The 19,937-nt window shown below is 36.0% G+C and overlaps 1 protein-coding gene and 1 long non-coding RNA gene across 5 annotated transcripts; one reads left to right on the top strand and one right to left on the bottom strand.

Annotated features, from left to right (window-relative positions):
* Nucleotides 1–8,441: 8,441 nt before the first annotated feature.
* On the top strand, nucleotides 8,442–11,835 carry LOC113334741 (chromodomain-helicase-DNA-binding protein Mi-2 homolog). Its single transcript, XM_026580949.1, has 3 exons — nucleotides 8,442–10,234; nucleotides 10,440–11,370; nucleotides 11,509–11,835. The coding sequence occupies exons 1-2, from the start codon at nucleotides 8,642–8,644 to the stop codon at nucleotides 11,322–11,324; spliced, it is 2,478 nt and encodes an 825-aa protein (XP_026436734.1). The 5' UTR covers nucleotides 8,442–8,641; the 3' UTR covers nucleotides 11,325–11,370; nucleotides 11,509–11,835.
* A 3,891-nt stretch (nucleotides 11,836–15,726) lies between these two features.
* LOC113335016 lies at nucleotides 15,727–18,363 on the bottom strand. Of its 4 annotated transcripts, none has more exons than XR_003353103.1 (5): nucleotides 18,079–18,363; nucleotides 17,915–17,994; nucleotides 17,381–17,584; nucleotides 17,123–17,285; nucleotides 15,727–16,098 (listed from the first exon to the last, which is right to left on the bottom strand). It is a non-coding gene; the product is annotated as an uncharacterized LOC113335016 (long non-coding RNA). The 4 variants fall into 4 exon arrangements; XR_003353102.1 differs by having other exon boundaries at nucleotides 15,727–16,087; XR_003353101.1 differs by having other exon boundaries at nucleotides 15,727–17,285.
* Between the last annotated feature and the right edge of the window lie 1,574 nt (nucleotides 18,364–19,937).

Raw genomic sequence — 19,937 nt, 5'->3', positions numbered from 1 at the left:
GCGGATTTGTGCTTAGGTAGAATTTTTAGGTTTTTTTTATTTTTATTATTATTTGTTCCTTTTTACGTTTCTTTTTGCGTCTTTGATTTACAGGTTCGAAGTGGAATACTAAGGACTTGGGAACAAAAAGCTTAAAGCTAAAAGCTAAAGGAGAAGAAAAAAAAAAGACATAATTTTTTTTTTAGGATTTAATTTTTATTATTATTATTTTTTTTTTGTATATAGCTTTTATTTATTTATTTTTAGAATTTGTAAATAGGCTTTATTTATCATAATTTTTGTAATTTTTGGACTTTTTATTTGGACTTTATTCTGGACAATTGGACTTTATTCTTTTTTTTAACCCTACGGAAGGGTATTATTATTAAAAAAAAAAATTATATAAATTGTGTGGAGGGAAGGACGACGATTACTATATCGTCTCGGCCCCTCGGGTTCGTACACGGCGTAGGAGTCGTGGCCCGAGTCGACGATAACGGTTCATCCCCCGTCTGGTACGGGAGGTAAGTCCAATCGAAACACTCGCGAATCTCCTGTAAGCGAGTTACTGTATGCCTTAAGGTGATATTTGTTTGAGGACGAACCGGACTGTCTTTATTTTCCTAGTAAAGGGAAAGGCCTGGCCTAAACAAGATAAGGATTCGGATTTCATCACCGTTCCCTTCTTGCCCGTTTTAGGAAAACAAAACCTAACGCGAACCCAAGCTCTAAAATTTTGACTAGAACGAGACCTATAGGGTAACGAGCTTAATAGGAAACTCGTTCGAAAAATATTGGTTGCTCTTTAAGCACACTTCAAAGTTCATGATGGTTTTTGTGAGTTGAATGCGTGACTGCGCCGCCTTCTAATGCGGTGAGGCCTTGGGTATCAAAGCTCTACTAAGCTTCCCTCGTCTCTATTCAACTTACTTTGACTCGGATTGATTCCAGAGGGGTTTGCTCAAATTGCAACGAATTCCCTTTCGAAAGATAGAAGCTGGTCTAGAAACAATCTAAGTGGAGCCATCATGCTTTTTGTTTGCTAGAATTTATAGGTTTGATTTGGTCGAGTCAGCCTTGTTTGTGATTGTGTAGAATTCCTCTGTAGTTTGTGTTTCCTCGGTGATGAATCCTTTTCAGGAGACGCCACCTGAGATGATGTTACGAGAATGTATGTCTAGAAATTCTCGTTATCAAGAGACGTCTTCGGAAATGACTCTTGGTGAATATATGCGTGGGCAGCGATATATGAATACTCCAACTTTTATTGAGGAATCACCTCTAACGATCTATGAGAAATATTATAAACATAGACCATGTAGTTGGGAACAAAGCTTGAGAATTCGTGAATATCAAAAATTATATCGTGATGATGATGAGGAGGAGGATGGTGATGATGATTATAATGATATTTCTAGTTCAAATTCAAATAATTTTAATAATTATTTACATATTCAAAAGGATGAGGATTTGACTAGAAATACCCCCGTTTTAGAAGATGATTACGAAACCGATGATGGTTTAGAGGAACCAGTTTATCTTGAGAGTACTGTTTTCGAGTCAAACGATTTAGAAACAATAGTCTTAGATGAACTCGTAGAGATTAGCGGGGATGAACCTGACTTAGAAAAATCAATCGCCCACTTTCAGGAATCTGATGACCTAGAAATTAGGGAGATTATGACCATTCTACCTAGAGACGCCGAAAACTCTAAGTTTGGGGGTGATTATCATTCTCCATGTTATTTAACTCTTACAAAAATCCCTCACGTGGGACTTGACATCAATGCCTCAACCATCTTACAAGACTATCTTCGTACTCGTTTTCCCGAACTTAATAATATTCAACACGAGTCTCAACTGTTAGAAACCCATCCTATGGTTGATGAGGTTAGCCCAGGCAATAATACCAAGATTGACTTTTTTTTCCCACCAAAAACTTTTCTACCAATTGCGGGAACATATAAATTTCAGATGTGTCAATTATTAAGTTTTGAGACTAAACCTAATTACTTTAGGAGATTAGGGTCGACACATCTGTTTAAGGAAGACCACCACTCTCTTTGTGGTCAGCTGTGTAAGTCAAATCTGATTGACTTTAAGGATCCCCGGTTATTCAGGTTGTTATTATTTTTAATTGAGTTTTTCCAGACTTTTAAACCTGAACTGTTGGATCTTAGCTATGAGGAAGTGCATCCAATGAAAATATTCTATCAAGATCCTTTCATAGAACCTGAACCTGAACCAAAATGGGACATAGGTATCTTAATCAGGAAACTAGATAAGGGTATGCAGTACATGTTCATTTTCTTGGCTTGTTGCAGATTCCTTTTACTTGTGATAGCTCTTTTTGGTTTCGATAACCCACAATTATTTCGGCTATTGCTATATGATTCGAGGTGATTAAACCTTTCTAAGTCTGGCTGATGACTTTAAACTTAGCACTTCTTGGGAGGTAACCCAATCTCATGCAACACGGTAATATCTTTCCTCAACTCTTTTGCTTCAAATGGTAACAGTTTCTCCTTGTTCGTGCTTTTAATTTTATCTTTAGAACATTGAGGACAATGTTAGATTTAAGTTTTGGGGTATGGGAGAAACTTTTTAGTTGCAATAAATAAGCTCCAGAGACTAGAAATTTATGCTTATTAAGGATTGCACTAACTAATCTAAGTGGATGGAAGCATCTTGGTTTTAGGAGTTGAGGAACCAATCTGATTAGATGGAAACATCTATAGAGTCTATTCATAAAAGCACAGAGCTCAGGTGTTAGAAATAACATGATAGTTGCACCATATCTCGTTGAGTCCTTTTCATTTCTTTTTTTTTATTTTATTCATTTTAAACTATGTTTCTCTAAGTGATTAGGTGGGGCACACGATTCAAGTTGTTACCACTGCTAGGGTGAATTAGAGTGTCTGAGTTACTAAAAAAAAAAGACCGGACCAATTAGACCAATCGGAATAAGTATTAACACTTGGATAGCAATATGCGTGTGTTCTCCCTGTTTCCGTCGCCTAAGCAAGCGTGGAATGCAGGACCCGTGGGAACTATCGTGTAATCTGCTGACAAGAAGCATGCGCTTGGATCAAAAAGATTTATTCATGCCGTTAAGTTAAAAACAATGGTTATTGTTCTGTGTAGTCAACTTCTGGTTCCCTTGTATTTTCCAGTTTGTTGATCTAGATTTAGGTTATTGACCACTGGTTCCCTTGTATTTGCCAGTTGTGTTGATATTAGTCAGACCGGTATCTCAGTCCATTAGGATAGGTTCATTCTGGCAGTGGCCTTCATACAGATATGTGAAACATCAATCATTTGGTTAACATCAAAACCATCTACATTTTTCTATTTCCATCTCCTTTTTCTATCCATATGATTAGTTTGACTCCGAATATGATGTCCATAGTGCAACTATCTGAGTAGAGCTCTGTCACTTTATATGAATTTTAGTATACTTGAGTGCAAACTCGTGTACAACAATTGGAATTTCGCATCAGGGTACTTCCTCCTATAGTCAATGATTGTATGCCAACCAAGGAGATTCTTTAGTGCCTTCCAAGGTTCTGCGTAGATAGCTAGGGTCTGGAGTAATGGTTTTGTGGGCACACCTCTGGTAAACCCTCCCTAGATTAACTCGGTTCTATTTATTTTTTATTAGTTTTGCTCGAGGACTAGCAAATAATAAGTTTGGGGATATTTGATAGACACATTTTTGTGTCTAATTTTTCCTCAATGTCCGTATTGTTGGAACTCTATTTTTGTACTAATATTGTGTTTTTATGTATTTTTAGGAGATAAACATTTTTGGAAAATTCGGCTCGAAAAGTTGATTTTGGCACCCGGAGGACAAGTGTTATTCGGACTCTCGCTTTTGGATAAGGGGTAACCTAATTACTAAGGGGCACCCCCAGGTCACCCCTAAGGCAGCTGCTATTCGCACCCCTACTCTGGATAGGGGGCTACCAGTTTCTTCCCCATTTGAAACGATTTTGGCGCATGCAGACGCTGCAGATTTTGGAGTTGAATTCTCGGGCTGTTTTAACGAGATTCAATCGCTGTAAATGATTGGGCTGGGCCTGAATATACTAGACCGGATTAGTATGGTCAATTTGATCGAGCAAAATGGGCCAGCAAAGCCGTGGGATGAAGATAAAGCTAAACAGGGAAGAGAAGATAATATCGATTCTGTTTGATTCTAACTTGGAATTTACGTGGCCAATTAGTTAGAGAATATCTTGTCTTTGATTGTTGCTCTATCTTAGGAAGTTTTACAACCAACAGACGCGTGAAGAGCGAAATTTGGAAGAAATATATCCGAGAATATTTTCTTCATCAATGCCGTGTAATGGAGGATTGTATGAAGTTATGGCGAGATATTTCGGTGTTGTTGGGTTATAAATAGTTGTTGAGGTATCCTAGCGAAGGTTGTCGAGAGTTTGGGGAAGCTTTGGAGGCTACAGAGTGAAGAAAAATCGACTTGCAGAGCCACCATTTCTGCTGCTGCAACTCAAGAACACGAAGAACATTAGACAACCAGAGACAGTCGTTCATACTACAGTAACAACGACTGTCACTTGAGGGTCGTAATATTCTGTATACTACAGCACTTTTCATTTGTCGTTCTTTGTAACGGTGTTTGCAACAATTATAAACGTTGCAAACACCCGATTTTCATTATTATCTCCATTTCATCATTTGTACACCTCTTTTGAGCAATGAAAAATTCCCTTGAGCGTGTTTCCAATATGCGGAGTTAGAACCCATCACTGGGACGACGGAGGTGGCCGAGCTTCATACATGGGTAATTTTGTTAATTCTTTTTAAGACTTTTGCATTAAAAATTATTTGAAATATGATTTAATTAAATTGGTTGTTATTTGATTAGATGGCTCATGCTTAGCTTAGGTGATTTGATGTTCCATGCTTAACATTTACAATCAATGTTTTGAGAATCTACTTTGGCAAAATAAGAGTCCATATAATTTATGTTTTGAGCGATTATTGTTGAGAATAAATCATTGAGCCCTATGTTATGAAAATTGGCCGAATCATTAGTCCCAGTACCTCTCACCATTGTTAATATTTTTATTATATATATTTATCTTTTTTTATTAAGTCTAAAAAAATCATCCTTCACAAGTCCGAGAGTTTGAACCTCACTACTACAACCCCCATTAAATCTTTAATCAGGTTGCCGATCGTAATGATAAAGTGAATTATTTGGTGAGTCACTTCACCAATCTTTTCAAAAGGACATCAGTTTCAGGCCCCTTCGAATATCGGCAACTCCATCAACAACATTATCTGTATGATCCCCTATTGACGAAATATGGTCCAGTTCCGGAAGAATAAAGTGTTTAAAATCTCTAGGGCCAGATGGAATGCATACACTTCTATGTTGGGAGTTTGTTGGTGGAATATGTAACTAAATTCATAAAATCTCTTCTACCTCTATCCCATCAGTCATACCATACTAACATAATGTTGATACTCAAGGTGAAGAATCCCACTTACCATTTGATTTTAAACCCCTCACATTGACTAACATCTTATATAAAGTGATCACTAAAATTCTTGCTCAAAGATTGAAAATCCACCTCAGTGGGTTGGTGGACAGAGCTCATTTTATATTCATACCATGTAGACTTATAATTGATAATATTGTGGTTGCTAAAGAGATTATTCACTCTATGTTTATATCTAGTTCCATAATAAGTGCATTTTCTATGTAAATTGATATTAACAAGGCATATGACAAAAATAGTTCGAGATTTTTGAGTCATTGCCTTCAGTCTTTTGGGATTTTAGGAAAAATTCACGAATTAAGCATGAAATATATTTCAACTGCTATGTTTTCTTTAGCGATGAATTGGAAAGCTAAGGATTATTTTTTTGGCGAGATATGGTTGTATCAAGGGTGTCCATTATCCCCTTTTATATTCATATTATTCCCAAGGATTATCCTGTGTTTATGAGAACTATGGAAAACAATGATCTGTATAATGGATGTAAGGTGTGCAAAAATGGTATTGCTATCATCTCATGTTTGCAGATGACCTTCTACTTTTCAGCATATTGGATAACAATACTATGCAGACTCTCCTGAAGATCCTGAACACTTATGCAGCTTGGTCAGGCCAAAAAATTAACAAGAAAAAGTTCATTGTGATTTTCAGTAAGGAGTCAAAGGAGAAAGAAGGATGGAGGTGGCTAACAGATTAGGTGTTCAACAGATGGAGATAAATGATATGTACCAGGACATAACTTACCTAAACCAGCACACCAAAACTCTTCTTGTGATTTTTTGATTGATAACTTTGATGGTAAGATAGTTGGTTGGAAGAGAAGTTTCTTAAATCACGTTGGTAAAATATTTTTGATCAAGACTGAGCTAGGACTGATACCACTTCATGTAGCCATTTCAAACGATTCTTAAGAAAAATTTGAATTAAACCCAAGAGGAATTTTTAGTGGGACATGCTAGGGATAAAAATGCATTTTACTAAACGAGATTAGTTGGATCTTGCAAAGGAGCGGGTTGGGTCGGGGATAAAATCACTGCAGAATTTTAATAAAGCTACAATAGATAAGTTGATGTGGAAGTTTTCTGATGATCCTAATTGTATATGGAGTCAAAGAAACCTCTAAGTTGTTCATCCACTTGGAATGCTATGCTCAAATGCAAAGAATATATGAAAGGCAGGTGATGCTGGTTTTTGGTGAATGGAGAAATCTAAATCTTGTTATTAAATCACACGAACCAAGTCCTAATACTTTCACTACTATAACAAAGATGATGGATACAATTGTGCACGATGAACATATGTTGGATGAAGTCAAGCTGTAACAACTCTTCAATCAATATGGGATTAACAAGATACTGGAGATTCATATTCCTGTCGAAGGTGATACTCTTTCCATGGATAATATGATAGGGACCATCACCCAAATAGTATTTTTCTCGGCTAAGTATTTTCTTAAAATCCTGTATGATAGAATGCCTTTTACTTCTGCTAGTTTTGACTTTCTATGGATTATTTTTGGAAAGTAAGTAATATTACACCTAAAATTCAAATGTTTATGTGGAGATTGCTAAAGAATAAACTGGCAGTGGTGAGTAGTATTATAAGATAGAAGAAGGGTATAGATGTGAAGTGTAAACTCTGTCATAGAGAGGTTGAGACAGTTGAGCACCTAATTCTTTATTGCCATGCTACTCAAGTTGTTATATTAGCTTTCGCACTGAATTACAGAACTGGTGAAATGACCGAGACTACTGTGCAAGACCATGTCCATATTAAAATTAAAACAAGGACTTGCTACGGACAATTTGGAAATTTTAAAACAACATCATCTTCAACAAAAACAAGCTGAGTAACCAGTCTATCATAAAAGAAGCAATGTACTGATACAATTTTTAAGTCAAACCTGCTGAAAATGAGGGCTATCCCTACTGAAAATGGTGTTATAGTCATAATAGTTATTGTGAGGCTCGTAGTGCTAATGAAATCAAAAACAGCAGCAGGGCCAAAAGGATATGCCAGATATAATGCTGCTGAGTTCAATGGTTATCAAAATAAATTGATTAATTTCCAGCTTGTGGTAGAGGCAAAGGCCAATTGAGCCTTACTGACAGTAGAAGCGGCTAACAAACATGAGCTTAAGAACATTGTTATATAAAGAAATGATTCTTTGATTATCATAAATACTCTCAAGTGTTGATTTCACTGTAGTCCGGTGGTAAAATTATTAGGTGATAATACAGTAACCTGAGTCGAAAATCGTGAACACCACATTGATCAAAATAAATAAATAATTGTACTCTCAAACACAATCATAGTCATTTCCTTTCAATATCAAAAATTACGTCTTCTTTATCGATTAAAATAAACAAAGGATACTTTGAAGCATGTTTAGTCTTTTTTCTTTGGTGTATCAAGAACTGCATCAACAAACTTCTTTACCGATAAAAATAAATAAATAAATACTTTCAAGCATACTCACTCCATGTTTGTTTGCATCTGACTCGCTATCTGAATATGAGTCAACTCCTGACTCGTCGCGAGTCTGATGTCAGACCGTTTGTCATCTATTTCAAGTCAAATCTGACTCAGACCTAATTCCTCACTCAGACACGTTTGAATCAGGTATAGAAATAATCCTGACTTATGGGACTAAGCCAGTGACTCACATATTTATGAGTTTGCCTAAAAATAAATATATTGAGTCAGATCCAGATGAGTCAAGTGATTGCAGCCAGATGCAAGTGACTCGTTTCCAGTTGATCAAGATAAGTCAGGCGGAAAGAAAAAGTATTTTTTACACTTATGGCAAAAAAGCAGTCCGGCTATCTACATTCTTGGTGATGGTTGACTGTCAAGGACTTTGACATAAAGATCCTCCAAACAGACAGACACAGCAGCTCCGTTCTAAAAAAACTGAAAATGGTATTTTCGTCAATTAAATAAAGTTATATAACTCAGTTACTAAAAATAAAATTACGTTCTTCCGTAATCTTCAACGTTGATTTCTCCAGCACATCCCGTTTTAGCTTCAGACACAACAAAGGTAATCCTTAATCTATCCATCTTTGATCAATTGATATAGGGTGTGAGAAATTGATGCCCAAATTAATCTAGGGTTTCTTGTAGAGCTTAACATGAAGAAAGGAGAAAAATCTGATAACAATAATAAGCAGAAGAAGAGAAAAACTAGTTATAGTGATGATTCAGATGATGATTATGTATTAGAGGACGATGATGATGTAGAATCTAATGGTTCTGAAGGATTTATTGATCATAATAACCCATCGGAGGATGAAGAGGTGGGATTTGATGATTCCGAGGAAAAGGAGGGATATGTGATTGGTTCCGATTCTGATGATGATGATGATGAGTTTATTAGTAGTCGTAAGAGGAAAAGGAAACTAAAGGTAATTGTTAGATCGAAGGATTCAAAATCGGGTGGAAAAAGAACTAGGGTTAAACCACAAAGGAGGAAAAAAACTTTGGATTCTGATGATGATGATAGTGATGGTGATGATGATGATGAAGATTATTGTGTCTTCAATGATGAATTTGCGATTGAAAAGGTTGCTACCGGTTCGAAATCGAGTGGGAAAAAAACTAGAGGGAGAAGTAGACAGTCGAGTAATAGAAGCACTTGGGTACCGAAGGTGGAGGAGGAGGATTGTGAATTTGAGGATGAATTGGTTGGGAAAACAACTAGGGGTAGACAGTTGAGTAGGGTATCAAATGAGGTGGAGGAGGAGGAGTATTGTGAATCTGAGGATGCATTGGGTGGGAAGAAGAATAGGGGTAGAATACAATCGAGTAATAGGGACACTAGGGTTTCAGATGAGGATGTGGAGTATTGTGAATTTGGGGATGAATTAGTTGCGAAAAAGACCAAGGGGAGACGGCAGTTGACTAGTAAAAGAAGTAAGGCATCAGATGATGATGATGAAGAGTATGATCTTGAGGATGAAAATGACGAGGATGAAGAATTTGAGCCAGATGGGATTGATTTTGTTGATGAAGAGGAGGAAGATTTGGAAGAGGTGGAGTATAAGAAAGCAGTGAAGCGTAGAAAGATCTCGGTAAAAGGACGGAATAGAAAGAGGAAAACGAAGGTTTTAAAGAAGAGGAAGAGAGAGAGGGGGATATTAGGAGTGACGAAGCCAGCTGAAAGTTCTGATGATGATTTTGTGGATACTGTTAGTGTTGGTAGGGAGAAATGTAAGAAAACTACGAGGAGTAGAACTAAAAGAGTTGTGACAGAATGGGATTCAGATTCAGCTAGCTCAAAATCTTCCGATTTGGAATACACCATCTCTGAGGAAGAAAAAGAGTCTTTGGAAGAAGCTAAGAAATTCTGTGGGGAGTTGAAAACTTGTACTAGGAGTTTGGTTCCAGTGAAGAAGTCGCAGGTGGATGTTGAAGCTTTGGATCTCCAGGAAGAGAAACCATTGAGGAGGTTAAGAAAGGGAAAAGCAACCGTTAACGATTTAATAAATGATTCAGGAAAGCAAGTATGTGGAATATGTTTATCGGAAGAAGGGAATCCGATAGTCAAGGGGACGTTAGATTGTTGCAGTCATTATTTTTGTTTTGGTTGCATAATGGAGTGGTCAAAGGTAGAATCTCGTTGCCCTCTTTGTAAACAACGTTTCTCGAGTATTACGAGGGCTCCAAGGTCAAGCATAGGGATTGACTTGAGGACAACGGTGGTTCAGGTGCCAATGCGTGATCAGGTAACTACTTTCTGTACTTTTTACCGTCGGTTGTCAAAATTAATTAAAGTTTTAGTTACATGATAATGTCTAATTGGGTCCTTCCTAGAATGACCAAAATGTACTTACAAGTAGGAACCATTTAAGAGATAAACTTTAGTTGAATATATTTTTGAAGTGTTACCTCAACGGCATTTGGCCTGATATTAGCTGTTGTGTTTAAAAGGTTTATAGGCCGTCGGAGGAAGAAGTGAGGGGCTACTTTGATCCGTATGAAAATGTGCTTTGTATGGAATGCCACCAAGGTGGAGATGATAGCCTTATGTTATTATGTGATATCTGTGATTCCCCTGCACATACATATTGTGTTGGTCTGCAGAGAGAAGTACCTGAAGGCAATTGGTACTGTGAAGGTTGTAGGATATCTGAAGCTGGTTCGTCAAATATACAACTTCAAATCCCAGTAGTTAATCGTGGTTTATCAGGCAATGTTAGCATCTCCACTTCTGTATCAGCCTATAGAACCGACACCGAAGGTCTCTTTCCACCTCCCCTGCATTTTCCAATACAGCAACCATCATATTCTCAAGGATATAGGAATCTTCAGTCTCCTAGATATCATGTTCATGCTACCTCTCCATCTGGAGCAGGGGTGTCAACTCTCTCAGGGAGACGCAGGGTACACCGTCAAGTACACGATCGGTTTTCAATCAATAGAGAGAACCAAATGACTGATTACCCTGGTCGAACTTCTGCGATCCCTGAAATCGACTTGAATCGTGAAGTTGTTGAAGCAGAGCTGTGTGAAGATCTAATAGACCAACGATCTCGAGATGTATTAATTAGTGGTAGTATCAGTACTGAATTCGATCACTGGGTACAAGAGGGAGGATCCTATTCTGCAAGATTAAGTCCATCAAGGCAGGTGGCAGGTCTGGGAACAAGTACTACCGTGACCGATGGTTCTGAACTTGCAACTTTGCGTTCTGAACATGACATGACTAACTTATTATTGGGTTCTGAGCAATTCAATCACTGCAGCAGCGTCAGGTCAGATGATAGTATTTCTCCCCATACAAAGTCATATATCCACAGAGAAAGTGCAAGTTAATGTGCATTACTGAAGCATTTTAAGATTCTTAGTCAAAAGAATACCGGTATGTATATCTTCACAGCTACATTTTTTATCTTTGTATTAGCAACTGATAGTTCCACATTTTTATTGCAACGTTAGTGGGAAGCCAAATATTTGCATTAAATAGACTTAACTTTTCTTTCTGGTTTCTTTATTTCAGAAACTGGTTTCCAAGACGTTTCACCTGGCTTACCTTCGATTTACGAGTTTGACAACTCGAGCGTGTCAAGAATCTGGTTATTCTGTTGATGCGGCCCTCAAACTGTTGTTTGTTTTGCTATGGAGGATGAAACAGTCGATATGGTTGATATTCATCTTGGCTTGATTTTTTATGCACAACGAGGATGGTGTTGATAAAAACGGCTACATTCAAAAAATTTTAGATGCATGACTGTATTCATTCTTGATATCTCGATATCTTAAAATGTTGTAGACTTAAGGAATTCCTTTGTGAAAATCAGAAAGAATAAAAACTAATTTGGAACGACTGTCATTCTCATCGGCACCAGCAGCATTAATATTAGATATACTGTCGAGCAGAAAATTGTGATCCCAGTTTTATAGATATACCAGCTCTTAACCCGTGCCGTAACGGCATGGGGTTGCATTATACTTTTCATTCTTATAGAAATATACTTCTACGAAGGTGCGCGATTAGATAATTTTGTTTCGGTCTTTTAAGTTCTAGCAGGTTTTCGATTAATCACTTCCACCTCTTCCTGAAGTTTGTTGTGTACCGAACACAACTGATGTAACTGCAACCGAACATAAAGATTGCAAAATCGTGTCTCATGTTCATATGGCACCAAATCCTGTGTACTTGATAAAGTCGAATGACTATTATGCGAATGCATATTGTATACCTTGTATGTTATAAATATTGAAGTTTTTATTATAATGATTAGTTTCCCACCATGATAGTCGAGGCCAATGAGTGACAATGTTCGACCACCAACAGAAAGAATGTTATACATATTGAAGTTTTTCTTATTGAAACTGATGATGAATAATCTTGAATTTACTATTTGCGGAGCAATTGTAGTTACGATCTCTAAAAATAAAAATAAAACCGTTGTCCCGGTAAAAACTAATTCGAAATGGTTTCTACAAATTTGCGGTGTTTTAAAACACCATCACCTATAAAGGAATGTAATGGCACTGTCACAACTCATGCCCGAGCGACCTAATCTGGTCTTCAACTCTTTGATGTATACAAGCATCCATTCTACTCCCATGTGAGGTACTTCTATGATCTTGTCATCTGAATGGCTAAGCTAGTCGCTGCACAAAATGATTAAAAACCATGAGCAATTAACTAATAAAAAGGTTAACTTAAAAGTGATGGTATTATTCATCATTTTGCTAATCAGTTTATGATTCGATACAATTAACACAAAAAGAGTTACTTAAGAGGAAAGTATTCTTTCACACATGTTAAATGCGCAACAGGTTTTCCCAGCTCTGCACCAAGTTCCCAGAGAACTATCGGACCATTGCAATCCAATCCACATTCTGTGCATATTTACTATGCTTAAGCCAGTGTACGATCCCTGCTGGCTTATTAACTACAGAATACCTACAGTAGAAAAAATAATAATCTTCACCTTAGCTAGGAGCTAAACGAAAATGATTGGTGTACCATGAAGGATCTCCCACGGCTGCACTGCGTGAGAGAGGAAAAAAAGATGGGCCCCACCATTAACCCCATCCCTGTAAATCTTTCCCAGGACTGCCCTAGCAGTCCTTGAATTTCTTTACGTGCAGATCGTGGTATACACCTTCAGTGTGTGTATCACTACTGGGAGCTAAAAGACTAAAACTTCATTGTTAAAATTATTATCCGGAGAAGACTTATATTTAACAATGCAACGAAATTTTCCAACTTGCAAATCATGGAGCAAGGGAAGATGGTAAAGCCAATAAAGTTTCTCCGCGGAGATATGTATATAGTTATAGCATAGCCGACAGAGGGTGAAAATATTTTTTTTGAATGACACATAGGATTTTAGACCCCATTTATTATAAAAACATCTCCAACAGTTAGGTCCTACAAAGTAGGAGGGATCAAATACTAAATATGAAGGTGTTAAAGAAAGTCTTAAATACACCGTCGGGATGACCCTTAACTAATTCCATGTCATCAATTTTATTTTTTAAAAAAATATTTTTTAATATGGAATCAAGTTAAATATTATTTTTTTAATGTTTATCTAAATCTAAAATACATTGTATAACCTTAACTACTGGAGATGACTTTTAGTATAAAGGATCTTATTAAGATCCAAGGATAAAATCTAAATAAATGAGGATCTAACGACGACATTCACGTATGATTTTTTTGACCTATCATTGGAGATGCTTTATATTCGAGGTATCAGTCCATGAACCATTTCCCAATGAATTTTTAGCATGCCGACTCTGACACCATCTATCAAAATTGTCTCAAATCCCTGCATTTGCAATGGGATACCCAAATGTTCATATTCTCTGTATGCAATACTGTCATACGTAAAACATATGTTGTTCATGGGCACTGGAAAGCAATCAATAGAGAAATATAAATAAATGCAAAAAAAATAAAAAACCATATATAAGAAATGTGAAATGAACATAGATTCTGGATTCCTCCCAGACCACCAGTAGCGCAAGCGTTGATTCAGGATCCAAGGTCCCAAACAATTCAAACAGAAATGCAATATTTAATATGAAGGTTATTATTGTGGCGTCACATTTCATTAGAGGGGCGTCATCTAATAAGATAAAAATGGATCACCCACAAGTAATATCAAAAATCTCTTATTTCAAATAATTTTGTAATGACCAAACAACCCTTATGTAGTTAATTTTAATTTAATAAGATAATAATTAAATTAAGAAGATGAATTTTGTGAGATGGTAGAGAGGGTTTAACACAAAGTGATGATGAATCTCAACCAATTGAAGAAATAAATCAACAAAATGAAGAACCAATGGTTGAAAATCAACAGGTACACCTCTAAACTATCTCCCATGGGTTCAATTTCGCTCAAGACTAGCTGAAGTACGTAAAAAGTTTGAGATTTTCATGGAAAATTACGGTTGGGTTGAGCTTCGTTGCCAACCGTAATTCAATTTTACGTCTGGGTTTGGAAGAATTCCAAACCGTAACTGGTTTCCAATAGGACAAAAAGTGGATTACGTCTAGATTTGTCATCCAAACCCATCCGTAAATAGTTTTTGCATGGGTATTTATTACTTATTTTACGTGTAGGTTAGGTTAGCGTCTGGAAAAAACACTTTAAAAACCCAGACGTGGGAGAATACGTCTGAAAAGAAATCACGAACCTAGACATAGTGTATTACGTCTGGAAAATTTATTTTGCGAACCTGGACGTAGGAGGTTACGTCTGGAAATGTTACTTAGCGAACCTATACGTAGAAGATTACGTCTGGTAAAGTTGCACCATGAACCTAGACGTAATCCAATTTGAAACTTCTTCTATAAAACATCCAGGAAGAATTACGTCCAGGTTGATCCTATAGAAATACAAACCATAAAATTGAAATTACGTCTAGGTTTACAAAAGGAAAATTTAGTAAACTAACCTAGATGTAATACAACATTGGACGGTTTGATTCAAACAAAACCTAGACGTAAGACTACATGCAAATCCTATTTTACGGTTGGATTGAATTCAACCTAGACGTAAGTTCTTCAATTTCGAATTTTACGTTTAAAAACCTAGACCCGAACCCAGACGTAACACGAGCAGATGAATAATTGAAACCTAATTTTACTCTGATTTCGTTCAATCTAACCTATTCTAAGCACAAAAAAGAGTAAACAAAGATGGGTTTGAACGATTATTACCTAACATACACCATGGGTTGTTGTTGTGGAGTTTAAAATTATGATTCTTGAGATGCTTGGAACAGAGGAAGAGAAGAAATATGAAGAGGAACAGTTTTTTTGTTGAATTAGAATAGAAAAGATTAGGTTTTAAAGTTTTTATTTTAGTTCAAAGGTAATCTAGACATTTTGTTTTGGTATTAGGATAATCCATAATCACTTTTTTGGACACTAAAAATCCAAGTGAAGCCCATCTATTAGAGTGTGACGCCCCAATAATAGTCTTCTTTAATATATACCAATCACCGCTTTTAGGGAGTCTTCATCGAAGGAACCTCAAAAGCAGGTCCATATTCATCCCTTTATTGTTTTTTGTTTGATTTTTGAGTGTCAATACATAATAAGATAGTGTCAAGTCATATTTACTGCTGGAAGAGCAATTTTTAAGATGCCAGATAATTCTAAGTTATATGTGAATGCTCTACGTATAATTTATTATTTATTTTCACAAAGCAGATTAATCATGGATATAAAATGCCAGTCTGAACTCCAGATTTAAAATCAAGAAAACAATTCAGTAATTATCAAAGTAACTTTTCGTTTGAATAATGTACACTTACTGCTGAAGGAAGAGAGACACCCTCCTCAGAGGATCTGACACTAAGCACAAAGTCTAATTCAGCCCACGCCCAATACATTTCCTTAGCACAATTTTATGAAAACCATAATAGTATTTTTAGCAAATGATTGTCCTAGCCTCACAATGATTTGTTTCTTCTTAAGCAGCCTCGTCTTTATGCTGAAGCACTTCATCTTTTCCCCACATCTACTTTGACATCAAATTTCTTGACTATCGAACACTAACCCAGAGGATGGTAAGAACGATACGGCTTGAATAACATATCAACAACTGAAAGACATCTAAATGATCAATTGAGCATAGTAACAATTCAGAATGGTTAATTGTTCACTCGGAAAAATCACTTGTATTTAACTTTACAATTTCAAATAGATCAATCTACTCATTTCCAGTTAACATTTATAAGCAAAGATTTATCAACAGTTATTAATAAAAAAATAAATCAGGATTCATGGAATGTAAAGAGGCACAAATTACTGAACTACAGACCTAAAAATTAAATGAGAAACCACAAAAGAGGGTTCTTTTGATCTTTACCCAAAAAAATAAATAAGAAAATTATATTAGGTCTGAAAACACACAAAGTGTTGATTCCTTTACTGAAAAATTTATTGAAACCTATGGAAATACTAATCAGAAATAAAAATACAGAAGTAGTGTAGAGTCTAGACTGTAGTGGGATTACACACAACAATTTAAACATACAATTCCTACATTTAGTAAAAGAAATCCGCTATATCCAGCAACCCCAACTATCTACAATATGTCATCAAATTGGTCCCATGATGCATCTTCATTTATAAGCAAGTAGAGGTAAGATATATATACACCTGATTGTTGCCCAGGTGATTCTATATATCAGCACACTAGTGTGGTGATTGGAACCTGCTTCGTGTTTTCAATGGACGCATCAAGTGTTTTATCTCTATAGAGCTAAACTACTAAGTGAGCAAAAATTTAAGACTATCCTAACCTCAGATGACTCTATATATCCAACTATAAAAGGACGTCAAAAAGTCCGTTGAGTATTTTAATTTTTCAATTCCGTCAATTGAAATACATTGTTTTGAGGACCTTAATGATCTTCCCATATGAATCACATTCTAAAATAGAATTACATGGTAAATCTCTAAAATATGGGTTTTCATGAACATATATAATTAAGTATATATAACCACTAAAGAGCATTCAAACTTCGGCAATAAGAACTATGAAATTTCTTTGAAATAACTCATTTTAATTGAAAATGGGTGTAAATAATTTAACCTAACAGTAGAACAGAAAATGTCATATGCAAGAGTTCACCTTAAACATGCAGACTAACTGGTCGACACATCCCATCACCAAGTTCTGATGTCCCAGAACCTTTCGGCTGTTTATAATCCTGAAAAGAGGTATCAATGATATATCGATCTTAGTCAACATCATTGATCGATTTCTTCCTTTAATTCACAGGTGGGAAAGAAACCTGCATATGGAGCAGTGGTATTTCATATTGTATCCTTAATATACGCAAAGATGTCTAAAGCATGAAACAAAAAGAAATTTCAGACAAATTCTCACCTTGATTCTTCTCATTATGTCAGTAAAACTGGCATTGAAGTCAAGCACATCGTTCGAAGAGATAGTTTTCGTGCACGATTCCTCGGGAGGATCTATATTATGCAGAGATGAGGGAATGAAGCATTTTAACGATCTCATGGTCCATCAAGTTCGACTGAGTTAAGCTTTCTGAATAAATCAACTTATCTGTCAGCAAGGAGAGGACTGCAAACATGAAAAATGGCTTAAACTTTTGTATGCAGTCTTTAATATCACAATTAGACAATAACAACATTAGTTTATTTAAAGTAATATCTGCTTCCATCTAACCTGGTAAGTTGTTTGGTAGCACATTGCAGATGGTTCTGACAATGCACATATATATTCCTATCCTAGGCATTACAATTTCGTAGCACATTTTGATATGGGTGGTTCTGATCCCTTTGTTGTTGATTCAGACTCTATTGATAGTTTTGCGAAAGGTGCTGATTATGACCTTATTGCTACAATGAAGTCACATACAGTACCAAAAAAAAGCTAGTTGAATATACTTACTTCATTTCTGGCAGAGAAAGAAACAAAATCATCAAAAATTCAGCCATATCACCAAAAAAACCTTGATTGAAAAAAGTCACCTTCAAGAACAAACAACTGAAATATCAGTCAATTAGATGCATAAAACCAAACATGCATGATCGAGTTGAAGTTGTAAAATAAACCTTTCGAATCTCAGTTGATACTGCTCACCATACCAAAAGATGCAAATTAAAACCTAGATAGTTTTTTGTCCATTGCCACCAACTTGATTTCCAAATATTGGCTTTGTGAATCATCTTATCTCTTTCAATTTCAGATTTTAAAGAGTATCAGAAGTTTTTTAGAAATAAGAAATTCGCATTAGATTTGAAATCGAGTGAAAAAACCCAAAAAGAAAATAAGGAAAGAATAGATTTATCTTTCTTTCCTATTTCTCTGGTTTGGTTCATAACTCTTGGGTCTCTTGAATTTTCTCTATACAACTCAAGAGAGAAACTAAAAGAGATTTTTTTGTACCCCTGCTTTTCACATTACACTAAAAACTCGTTTTTTTTGAAATTTGTTAAAGTACCCCGTTTTATTCAAAAGGCAAATTCCATCCAGTTAAGTGCTAGGTGGCAGTTATCTTTCCGATTAAAAGTCATATTTATCCCTGAACTACATCTCCTTGGAGGGGAGGATAAATGTTCCGACGATCCTGAAAACGGTGTAACGATCCTGAACGGGACTCGACGAACCTGAAAGCGTTGTCACGATCCTGAACCGGGCTCGACGAACCTAAAAATATGTCGTAGACGGTCGATTTCTTCCAACCAAAAACCCCAAAACACTTGAGATGATGAACCCTTTTTGGGGAATGAGGTAACGATCCTGAAACGGACTCGAAAAGCCTGAAAAATGATGTATAAAATCAATGTGGGAATAAATAAAGGGCAAATATGTAAAGTAAATTAGACTTAACTAACACTAGATGAAAAAACTAAAATGAGAGCACTTTAACAAATTGTAAAAAAACAGGGGCATTTATTTTTTGGATATCAAAAAACAGGGGTACTTTATCAAAATTCCCTTGTTAAAAAGCTGAAAGTGCAAACAACATCTTTTAAGCCACACGTAGGAACCGAAGCTTGGTTTCAATTGGAAAACTAACAGGGTGTATTGGATCAAGATTTGTATGGATAAAAACAGATAGTCGTTTGCCTGAATCTAGTAGATTTATAATGTTTCTTAAATGAATCTTATAGATTCTTATAGATATATAATTTTGGATTATAATAGATAAGTTATGATTAGTTCAGATTTACAAATTGCATCATATATTCCTTTCAAAAAAAAAAACCATCCATAAGTTGAGGTGGTGGGTGATGCGTGGAGGTTGGCAGTGATGGTGGTTGGTGGTGACTGTGTTGATTGTTTTCAGTGGTGGTAGTTGGTGGTCGATAGACGTGGGTTAGTGATGGTTGTTACTGGTGGTGGTGGTCAGTAGTGGTTGTTATTGGTGGTGATGCGGTGGTTGGTGGTGGGCGGTGTAAAAACATAGCATGATGTGATAAAAATAAAAAATAAAAAATAATTCATAAGAATCCATGAAACTCTTGCGGTGTGGGTTGAGATTGATATAAGATAATAACATACATATTTTGCCCACAAATATCCATCAGAATCCATATGTATCTTGGCCCTCAACTATCCTAAAAAATCTTAAATGAATGGAATACGTAGGATATTTGTGGAATCTAAAACTATCCTAATTGAATACCATGGATATTTAATGATTCATTATAAATCCTAATCGAATACCTAGGAGTTTTTAGGATTGTTAAATATCTATTTAAATCCTAATCCAATACACCCATGTAACTCTTTGAAACTCTCTGCCTCCCTCTGAATCACGCAAAAGCTGAATTAATGAAGGTTTCCATGAGTTAGATGACCTTGGCTGTAGATTTATGTACCGAGGATCTGAACGCCATTTACATAAGAAAACTTATCCAAACTGTGCTTTGTATTCTTGACTATACAACCACACCCTGTAAACATC

Source organism: Papaver somniferum, unplaced genomic scaffold (assembly GCF_003573695.1).
Source record: "Papaver somniferum cultivar HN1 unplaced genomic scaffold, ASM357369v1 unplaced-scaffold_137, whole genome shotgun sequence".
Classification (NCBI taxonomy): domain Eukaryota; kingdom Viridiplantae; phylum Streptophyta; class Magnoliopsida; order Ranunculales; family Papaveraceae; genus Papaver; species Papaver somniferum.
The sequence above is the reverse complement of the archived record's forward strand: the minus strand, read 5'-3'. Positions and strand labels throughout refer to the sequence as shown.